Here is a 9,608-nt window from a genome sequence, read left to right on the forward strand (position 1 = left end):
GATTCTTTTAATTTTTTTTCTTGAAACTTGGGTATGTTAATGAGTTATTAACGATGGTGTGAGAAATTATCAGTCGGTCTTCGTTTCGAAGTAGTCAATTTTGAAATGGGAAATTTTGTGTTTTTAAGCATTTTATAAATATGATTTTAGTTATTTTAGATATTTTATTATGAAAATTGATATTGGTATACAATTAAAATGTCATTACACCAAGTGGTGCGTTCTAATGAAGTTAACTTCTCGTGTCTGTGCTCTGTATACTAGATTTTTTTTATTTAATATGGAAAAATATAATTTAATTAAAATTTTCAAAATTTTTAATTGTAAGTAAAATGATCCTCTCAATTCAAATTCAATTGAGCAGCTCCAGAATTGGTTTCTTATCCCAAAAGAAGGTGATTATTTATGTCCTAGAGCCTAGGGGGCATAAATTACAACTCGTAGAACGAAATCATGTTAAAAGATACGTATTCTTGGAGGTAAATATGCACACATTTAATGACACTTTTTAGTTTTAACCAAAGGAACAAATCCTATATTAATTATATTTATATATATATAATAATATGATATCCCTCGACTTGCTATGCAACACAATCTTAAGTAGGTCACAGAGTAAGTTATGTCGTAGAATGAAATACATATGTTTCCCCAAGATATAATTTAAAAATTTGTTATAAGAGCAAAGAGCGGTGAAATAGAGCGTCGTGAGTATGAGTAATAATATGAGTAATAAACACCGAAAATCGTTAACTCCGAAATGAACAAGAGATAAGGAAATAAGAAATTAAATTATAAATTAAAATAATATTTGGATTACGCCTATTTTGCCGGTCCAATAATAGACACACTCAAAAACACATCTACTGCAGGCCATAACGCAAGGACGATTATTTGTTAATAATGATAAACAATATTTAATATATTTAATATCTACACAGAAATAGTTTTTAAAATGGCTATTTTTATACCTCCTCGAACGAAAATTTTTTGTAATTTCATCATGTTCGACAAAAATACTTTATTTTATGCACACATTACAATTTTCATAACGTATAATATATTTTTCATTCCAACCATTTCAATACGAGTTACTTTTTCGTCCTTAGGTGTGGAATTTATCCCGAAACTTTCTCCCCCACTTGTACGCAACTGCTTTAAGCAAAACTATTACGAAATGTCCGGGAAAACACACAATCTGATAATAATATCCCGACGGCCGACACCAGACCCATTTTGTGGTCAGGGGGGGAGAACCCTCCCAACCAATAGTACGACAGCGCTTCCAGTGTTAATCTGTCCTGAAATATTGGTAATAATAGTATTAATAATTGTTATTTATTATTTAATTCATTAATGTCATTTGCGTTTTTACTGTTTGGTTGTTTGGACATAGTGTTTTTGACTTATTGTAAAATTGTGCCCATTAACTGTTATCAAAAGTCTGCGCATTATCGTATTTGTCATTTATCCGGTTATTAAATTGTATTTTCTTCAGTGATCGTAGTATTATATTTTCGGTTAAAGTAACGCTGCACGTGTCCATTTCGATCATTGATCATAAAATCAGTAGTCGTCACTCCTCGAGGTGCTGTCCAGACTATTTTTGGTAGCTAATAGCCATTTTTTGTCACGCAACATTCAGTGCCATATAATATTACTTCGGTATTTTGTTCTTCTCCTTGTGTGATGGACTCTATTGAATTAATACGCTTTAATTATTAACATTGCAGGTGTATCACAGGCCGATTGCTGTCAATAATTTGAAGTAAACTACATCAATTGTCATTAAATCAGTAAGAAAATACATCTATACTTATTACATTTTGATTAAATATACATAATATATTATTTATACATTATTATTTAAAATATATTTTACGAAACAACTTATCGTGGCTGACTAACTGACTGACTGACTGACTGATTGACTTCTATGATGTATCATCACCTAGCTGAAACCGCCAAAGTTATATGTATGACATTTTATCTGTATTTTCGTTTTATGATGTAAAGACCCATTAAGAGAAGATTTTTCGAAATTTACATTTTAAAAGGGTCCTCAAACAAGGATTAACGGTTACAATTGAAAATTTTTGTTATTTATAAATGGTTGCTATTAGATACTCAGTCGGACTAGGTACAATTATGCATAAAATTATCATGTCTACATTGGTCTTGATTAAAGAAACTACATCTTATAACCTAGGTTTGTTACTGCAGCTTATATAAGTACTTAAAAACTACTTAATTAATATTGACGAAAATCTCATAGATTGTTTTTGGAGATCAGAAGTAGATCAGAGTAATTTTTAAAAATACGTCAAATTATTTCATAAAACTAAGGGGGCTAGACCTAAGGTAGGTACACTGACGTTGATTTTCCCTTGGACTGAGGTATACTTGAAATACACAAAATGCTCTTTGACAAAGCCTGGGTATTTAGTTATTAGGTAATATAATATACCATTACCTATGGAGAATGGGCCACCATTCATGGTGTCTGAAAAATATTGTAATCTTGATGGTATACTATTATCATTGGTTATATAATATAATATCCAATTCTATGATAAATCAATGGTATTATAATTTATACAAATTTGTTATAATGTTATACACTTTTGACCAAAGTTTGATGGTTATATTTTAATAGTATAATTTTGAAGGGTAATTTTCTGTTATCCCTACTACCACTCGATGCCGCGACTACCGTGACCACTCGATTCTGTTATCTAGACTACTAAAGTAATATCCAGATAGTTCTATATTTTAAAACATAAAACACATGAATTGACATTTATATAATAATGTATATTAGTATGTCCTCAAAATTATCACTAAACGTCAAGTTACATATTCAAAAATTATCACAACAGTTGAAAGTCTATTCTATAAATTATAACATTAAACATAAATTCATCAAGATATTAAATATTACATATAAAAATAAAAAATCACGGTCACAGAAGTCTAAAATTATATTTTTGCATTCACGGTGCCCCGGAAGTAAACCCTTCTCTTGAAAAAATTCAGTCGCATCTTTGTCACTGTTTGGTAAATTCCACAGATTCATAATAATTTTAAAATAAATAAATACAATGACAGAAATACAACAACTGTCAGCAATAGGTAATCGAGCGAGTTGTGGTCACAGCATCGGCGTGGTAGTTGAGATAACAGAATGGAGACTCGAGGTAGTAGGGATAACAGAAAAGTACCTTTTGAAGTATTAATAAGTGTTAATAATTTGAAGAATAATATTCAATTTTATTGTTATTACCTCCAAACTCTGGACTAATAATGGATTAACTTACAAACAAAAGGACTTATTATTAAAACAAATTTTAATTACAATATCTTATTAATATTAATAGAAATAAACATGGTGCTGAAGATATTTAGAAGCACCATATTTAATATATTGAACATTCTTACTATAATTACTAATTTTATAAGTTGTGTACAACTTTTAGATCAAATGTTTAATAAATTAATTTTCTATTAATTAAGTTGATTCTAGCTTGTATTTAAGAAATTGAAAAATGAATACAAAAGTCAATCACATTATTAGTTGCCTATTATTTCAGCCATTTATTATCTTAGTAATTACTTAACAGTTTAATATTCATAGGAATTATTTAACTGGTCTTTACTTTACTCATTTTAAACAATAAAGTATTTCCGGTAATGACCTTTATGTTCTATTTAAAGAAACCAAAATGATAACACACTAACATAGGCTGACGGCTGTTGCTTGTTTACCCCATTGGCCATTAGTCACCCAATCTGGCAGTATACAGTTGACACTTGTCGATCATCACAGCGAATGACAATATGTTTTGTCTGTTATCTGTAGTTTATTATTCAGGTGTAGTGTCTAATACTTAAGACCTGTAAGACTTTTGGTACCATATCTAATTAATATTGTAATTGTGATATGTTTAATATTTTAAGAGCACTATTACCATTTTAAAAGGTTTTATATTCATAACAGAAATGGATTCATTATGTAAAAGTGATCAAATGGAAGTTATGAATTCCGATGTAAATGCAACAACATTTTATGAAAATAAATCTCACACGGTTAAGGTATTTGAGGTCCTACAATCATTACGCAAGTATGCCATTAGTTGATAATTTAGCAGCTAGCAAAATAAATATTAATAATGAGTTTATTTTTAGGGACAAATTTTTATGTGATATTAAGTTAGAAACTGATGATGGTGGAGTGGTATGCGGACATAAAGTTGTTTTATTATCTGCTAGTAATTATTTCCGTGCAATGTTCACTAGTTTTGGGGAAAGGTATGAAGATGCTGTTAAAATAAGATATTTAGATTCCTACATTTTACAGCTATTGGTGGATTATATATACACTGGTAAAATCATGGTCAGCAAAAAAAATGTACAGGTATATACATTTTTTCATATTTATTGTGGGTTTTTATAAAAATGAGTAAGATTTTGTTTTTATTGATTTCTTTAGGTTTTGTTACCAGCTGCCAATCTTTTACAGTTAGACTATGTGAAAGATGCATGTGTTGAATTTTTAAAAACGCAACTGGATCCTACAAATTGTTTTAGTATCAGAGCATTTGCTGAATTACATAACTGTTCGGAATTGGTGTCAAGTTCTGAAGCATACGTTCAAAAACAGTTTGTGTATGATAATATTAATTTAATTTTCCAGTTTTCATAATTTAATTGTACCTATAATATATTAAGATTTATGATTATTATTTTTAGAGATGTGGTTAAAGGCGATGCATTTCTATCTTTATCTTCCAAAGAAGTGATTAAGTTAATCTCCAATAATGTTCTTAATGCCCCCGAAGAAAAAGTAAGTAAACTAAAATTAAAATTAATTTATAATTGACAAGAGGTGGTTCATGTTAAGTGAATCCGACTGATGTCGGAAATTGCACGGAAGCCTAAATTCCACCACTTCTTACCGCCCGGGCAAATTATTTACATATTATATAATCCTATTCAGTGGTTGCATGATGGGAAAATGTTTTTTTTTGTATATCAATAAACAAATGTTAATTGAAAAAAAACCAAAAAGAAAGTTATTATTTTTAAAATTTTAAACAATGATTTTATATGTTCTCAGAAAATTTAAAAATGTATTAACATAAAATAGATGTACTTGATTTTTGTTTAAAAACTATTAACATATTGGACAATTATAAAGTCAAATGCCTGAAGTTTGATCTTCTGTGTCTTCTGGTGTGGGTCTTAGGGTCTCCAAATTCTACAAAAAACACTTTTTATATTCATTCACGACCTTAAGTATTTTTAATTTATTTAAACTTTTGGGTTCATAAAAAAAAAAACTGGTATAGGAATATAGGATTTTTTTTGCATAATATTGTATAATTATTAAATACTATATAATTAATACTATATTCAACATAACTTAATATAATTATTTTTTATATATATATACATTTATTGGTGGTTTTGTGTCAGAAAAGACGACAATCCCAAATAGTAATAAAGATTAGGATAGAAATTGCACAATTGTAAAAAAAATTAGCTTTCTTATTTCAGTCTTAAAAGATGTTATAACTTTAATTTAACAACATTATACCATTTACATTTCTTACAATAAACTATGGTCTGTAACTGCATAATAAATGATAAAACTAAATTTAACACTAATCTACCTAGTACCTACTCATAATAATCATTCATTGACAATATTTGTATTTTAAATAAACTAATCTATTATGATGTTATAACATTTTTTTGAATCCTTTAAAATAAAATTTTATTTCTTGGCTTATTATACAAAGAGCTGTTCAACAGACCCGGTGTAAAAGATTGGGTATAAGTTGTAAAATCTAGCTTTCATAAAATTTCAAGCAGTAATATTTTTTTTGGGTAGGTGGTAAAATAGATAAATAATCTAAGTCCAAGCAAAAAAAAAAAAAGATAAAACCTTTGATGTCATATAACTACACCTAATTTAATTGTGTTTCTTTGTTGTAGGTGTATGATTGTGTTATTAAGTGGGTAAAACACAGATTAGATATGAGACGTGGTAATTTGCCTAAATTAATGGAGCATGTTCGTTTACCGTTAGTATCCATTGGTTATATATCAAAAAAAGTTGTTAAGGAACCTTTGCTTAAAAAAAGTCCTAAATGTAGGTGTTTTTTTCATAAATATGCATTTATTATCAATTTAATCTTATACAATTACAATATTGTAGGTAAAAAATTTGTAACTGAAGCTTTATATTTCCATTCACTCAAGGCACAACAGATTATCAGTATTCCACAAACAATTCAAAATACACCTAGAAAGTCTGGACAAAAAGTATTATTCTATTTTGATGAATTTAACTTAGCAATACAGTTTTATGATTTATTCTTATTAGGTTATTCTAGTGTTCAGTGATTTATTGGAAACCCACTGGTATGATCCTACAACCAACTTGTGGCAGACTTCACAAAAATTTAGTTTGATGGATTATGATGATTGTGTAGATAAGTTAACTGTAATTAAAGACTATTTTGTGTTTATCAGGGGTTCTACAAAGTCTGACGCATATGTTGCAATTTTTAATTTATCTTTAAAACCCCCAAAATTGGTAGTTTTGGAAAACATGGCAGTTTATAGAATTGAATTTGGATTTGGTGTATTAGATGGTTGTATATACATAGTAAGTTTTACATATTATAATTGATTTATTTTATATTTTAAATATAATATATTATAATACACAATTTTAGGTTGGTGGATGCGGATTTCAAGGACATTTGGATAGTTCTGAGGTTTTTGATATCCATGATGAAAAATGGCGAACGATAGCTGAAATGTCAACACAAAGAGCTAATTTAGGTGTTGGAGTACTCAACAATCTTATATATGCAGTAAATAAATATTTTATTATTTTGTTTAAAATGTATAACAAATTGTATATTTGTCAATTGTATAGGTCGGAGGATGTAGTGAAGATGATGATTCAACAATGATGAAATCTGTTGAATGTTATGATCCCAGTTATGACACATGGACAGAAGTCGAAGAAATGTCAGTATGTCGTTTTAATGTTGGTGTAGGTGTAATGGATGGTGTAATGTATGCTGTTGGTGGTGAAAATGAAAATGGATGTCTTAAAAGTGTTGAAGCATATAAACCAAGTTCTGGTTGGTCAAGTATTGCTGATATGCATTTTCCTCGAATGGGTTCTAGTAATTAAAATCATTACTTTTTTGAAGAATATCTTAGTAAAATTGTATTGAATTAAAATCAATTTTTTTAAGGTGTATTTCCATTAGATGGCTTGTTGTATGTAGTGGGTGGACGAGATGGCCAGTCAGAAAAGCAGTTGGATTCTATAGAAATATACAATCCCAATATCAATACCTGGTCCTTGGAGAAAATGTCAGAGAAAATGTCGAAGGATATCATTGACATTGTTGGTGGAGTAATTGTTGATAAGGAATTAGTCACCAAATTTAATAATTAATTAGTATGTATGGTCCCGTTGTTCATATACTTTTATAAATTATACACAATGATACATAAAGTAATGTTATATTGTAAGAAATACATAATTTTGTGTAGTTTATGATAAGCCATTTTATTGATATTTTATGAATTTTTAATTATTTAACAAATAAAGATGCTTTATAAATTAAACATTGAAACTGAATGTATGGTAATGTTTTATCATAATATATTATTTATATATATAACTTTTTTTCTATTTTTCTGCACTGGGAAGATGTATTTATTTATTTATTTATTTATTTATGTCTTCTATTGCTGGTTAGAATTTATAAGTGAATCCAATTCACTCTAGCTAGTAGTTACTTGCTACCCTTACTTAGAAATTAATCTCTTTAAGGCATTCTATTGGATTTGATTTACCTAATTATGTTTATTGCTAAATGCCTCAATGTGTTAATTACAAAAGAACTGCTTTTTAATAGTGATTTACTAGTTATTTATGCGTGTTAATGGATTGGAGTTGTTGATTGTTAAACTTTTACCACTAATCAACATCTATTTTCTTTGCAATTTGAAGGTGTTGTTTAGTTGCACCTATGTTATATTATATACCATATCGCACTAAATATGAAAAAGTACATAAAATATCATGCAGAGGTGCATAGATAAAAGAATATTATAGCTACAATTGTTAATTTTTATTATTATTTTTTTTTATTTCTATTACTCTTTTTATTTTCTTAGTTAGCCATATATGTGTACTGAATACTGATGCATACTCATAGTTATATAATATGTGGCTATGTCACACATAACTCGAGATTTATTCTCATTACAAGGAAATTTCAACTGTAAAAAAATACGTTTCTAAATATTCAAATATGACCCTGTTATTCAAGTTTAAATTCTATGTTCAACCTGGTATAGACTGGGGGATAAAAATCAACGAAACAAAATCTATCCACTGTACGTTCACACTAAGGCAAATAATCTGACCACCTATCTACCTCAACAATATACCTCTCCCAACCCCTCAAAATGTCCGATATTTAGGTCTACATCTAGACCACAGGTTAACTTGGGAAACTCACACCCACAACAAAAGACTTGCCTTGAATAATCGCTCTCGCCAATTACGCTATCTTCTCATATCACAACACATCAACTTAAAAACAAGCTACTATTATACAAACTCCTACTCAAATCGATCTGAACATACGGTATCCAACTCTGGGGTGCAGCCAAAAAGACCAACTTAAACAAAATCCAAGTCTTCCAATCAAAATGTCTCCGACAAATAACCAAAGCCCCTTACCTTGTATCTAACGACACACATAGAGATCTAGCCATTCCAACAGTCCAAAACGTCGCAAAAACTTTCTACAAACGCACTCACTCCAAGTTCCACAGCCATCGTAATCCCCTGATTTCCGAGCTATCCACCAACGCTATTCCTGGTGACCCTAGAAGGCGTCTTAAACATACCTAGTGTCGTGACCTACTGAAATAAAATTGTATGTACCTCTACGGCTCTACCTCTCCTTAATTTTGTATTCAATCTCACTTCCTCTTGCTAGCACATCAAAATAAACTCCTAACCTTAAGTGCCTCCAATGGGATCTTATCTCCTGTCACTCAAGCCATGTCTACTCCATCACATACGCTAATTGTATGATAATATTTAAAGATTGTGTATTTTAATAATAAACGATAAAAAAAAAAAAATTGTATGTAGTTTTACACAAGGGTTGCCGGGTTAATGCCCAACATTATAAATCAAGTGAACTATCAATCATCTTTACTTTTCTCAAACCAGTCAAAATGTCAAAATTGGTATCAACAGTTAAGTAATAGGCACCACAGTAATACAAATTCGAGGCTTGACGAGTACAACGACGACGACACGCTTTCACGTTTGACGTCCGGAGGCTTAATGTATGAGAGCTATACTAACCTCTCGCCGACTGTGCCTGTGCCTGCCAGATCTATGTAATATGTCGAGCGCGGGATACACAGCACCTGTTGCAACAAGTTATAAACAACTGTAAAATCGTTCATAGTCGAATCTATTCTTGATGACTGCGTGTAGGTATTTTGTTTAAACGATGTCATAACTCATAATGTAATGATCTCTAAGGGCC

At 29.7% G+C, this 9,608-nt stretch overlaps 1 protein-coding gene across 2 annotated transcripts; it reads left to right on the top strand.

The window, feature by feature from the left end:
• Positions 1 to 1,286: 1,286 nt before the first annotated feature.
• Positions 1,287 to 7,559, top strand: LOC111029641 (ring canal kelch homolog). 2 transcript variants are annotated; one of them, XM_022308738.1, is made up of 12 exons: positions 1,287 to 1,665; positions 1,734 to 1,796; positions 3,980 to 4,121; positions 4,186 to 4,414; positions 4,490 to 4,665; positions 4,750 to 4,843; positions 5,998 to 6,154; positions 6,221 to 6,327; positions 6,389 to 6,673; positions 6,744 to 6,884; positions 6,950 to 7,205; positions 7,278 to 7,559. In XM_022308738.1, the coding sequence occupies exons 3-12, from the start codon at positions 4,000 to 4,002 to the stop codon at positions 7,481 to 7,483; spliced, it is 1,773 nt and encodes a 590-aa protein (XP_022164430.1). In that variant the 5' UTR covers positions 1,287 to 1,665; positions 1,734 to 1,796; positions 3,980 to 3,999; the 3' UTR covers positions 7,484 to 7,559. The 2 variants fall into 2 exon arrangements, with proteins under 2 accessions (XP_022164430.1, XP_022164429.1); XM_022308737.1 differs by having other exon boundaries at positions 1,288 to 1,665; positions 3,998 to 4,121.
• The last annotated feature ends 2,049 nt before the right edge of the window (positions 7,560 to 9,608 follow it).

This window comes from Myzus persicae, unplaced genomic scaffold (genome assembly GCF_001856785.1).
Source record: "Myzus persicae strain clone G006 unplaced genomic scaffold, MPER_G0061.0, whole genome shotgun sequence".
Classification (NCBI taxonomy): domain Eukaryota; kingdom Metazoa; phylum Arthropoda; class Insecta; order Hemiptera; family Aphididae; genus Myzus; species Myzus persicae.

What these genes read in the sequence shown, in the direction of transcription:
- LOC111029641 (XM_022308738.1), top strand. Translation starts at nt 4,000, where the DNA reads ATGGATTCATTATGTAAAAGTGATCAAATGGAAGTTATGAATTCCGAT. An exon ending in TACGTTCAAAAACAGTTTGT is followed by an intron (nt 4,666 to 4,749) that starts GTATGATAATAT and finishes TATTATTTTTAG; the next exon opens with AGATGTGGTTAAAGGCGATG. An exon ending in TAGATGGTTGTATATACATA is followed by an intron (nt 6,674 to 6,743) that starts GTAAGTTTTACA and finishes ACACAATTTTAG; the next exon opens with GTTGGTGGATGCGGATTTCA.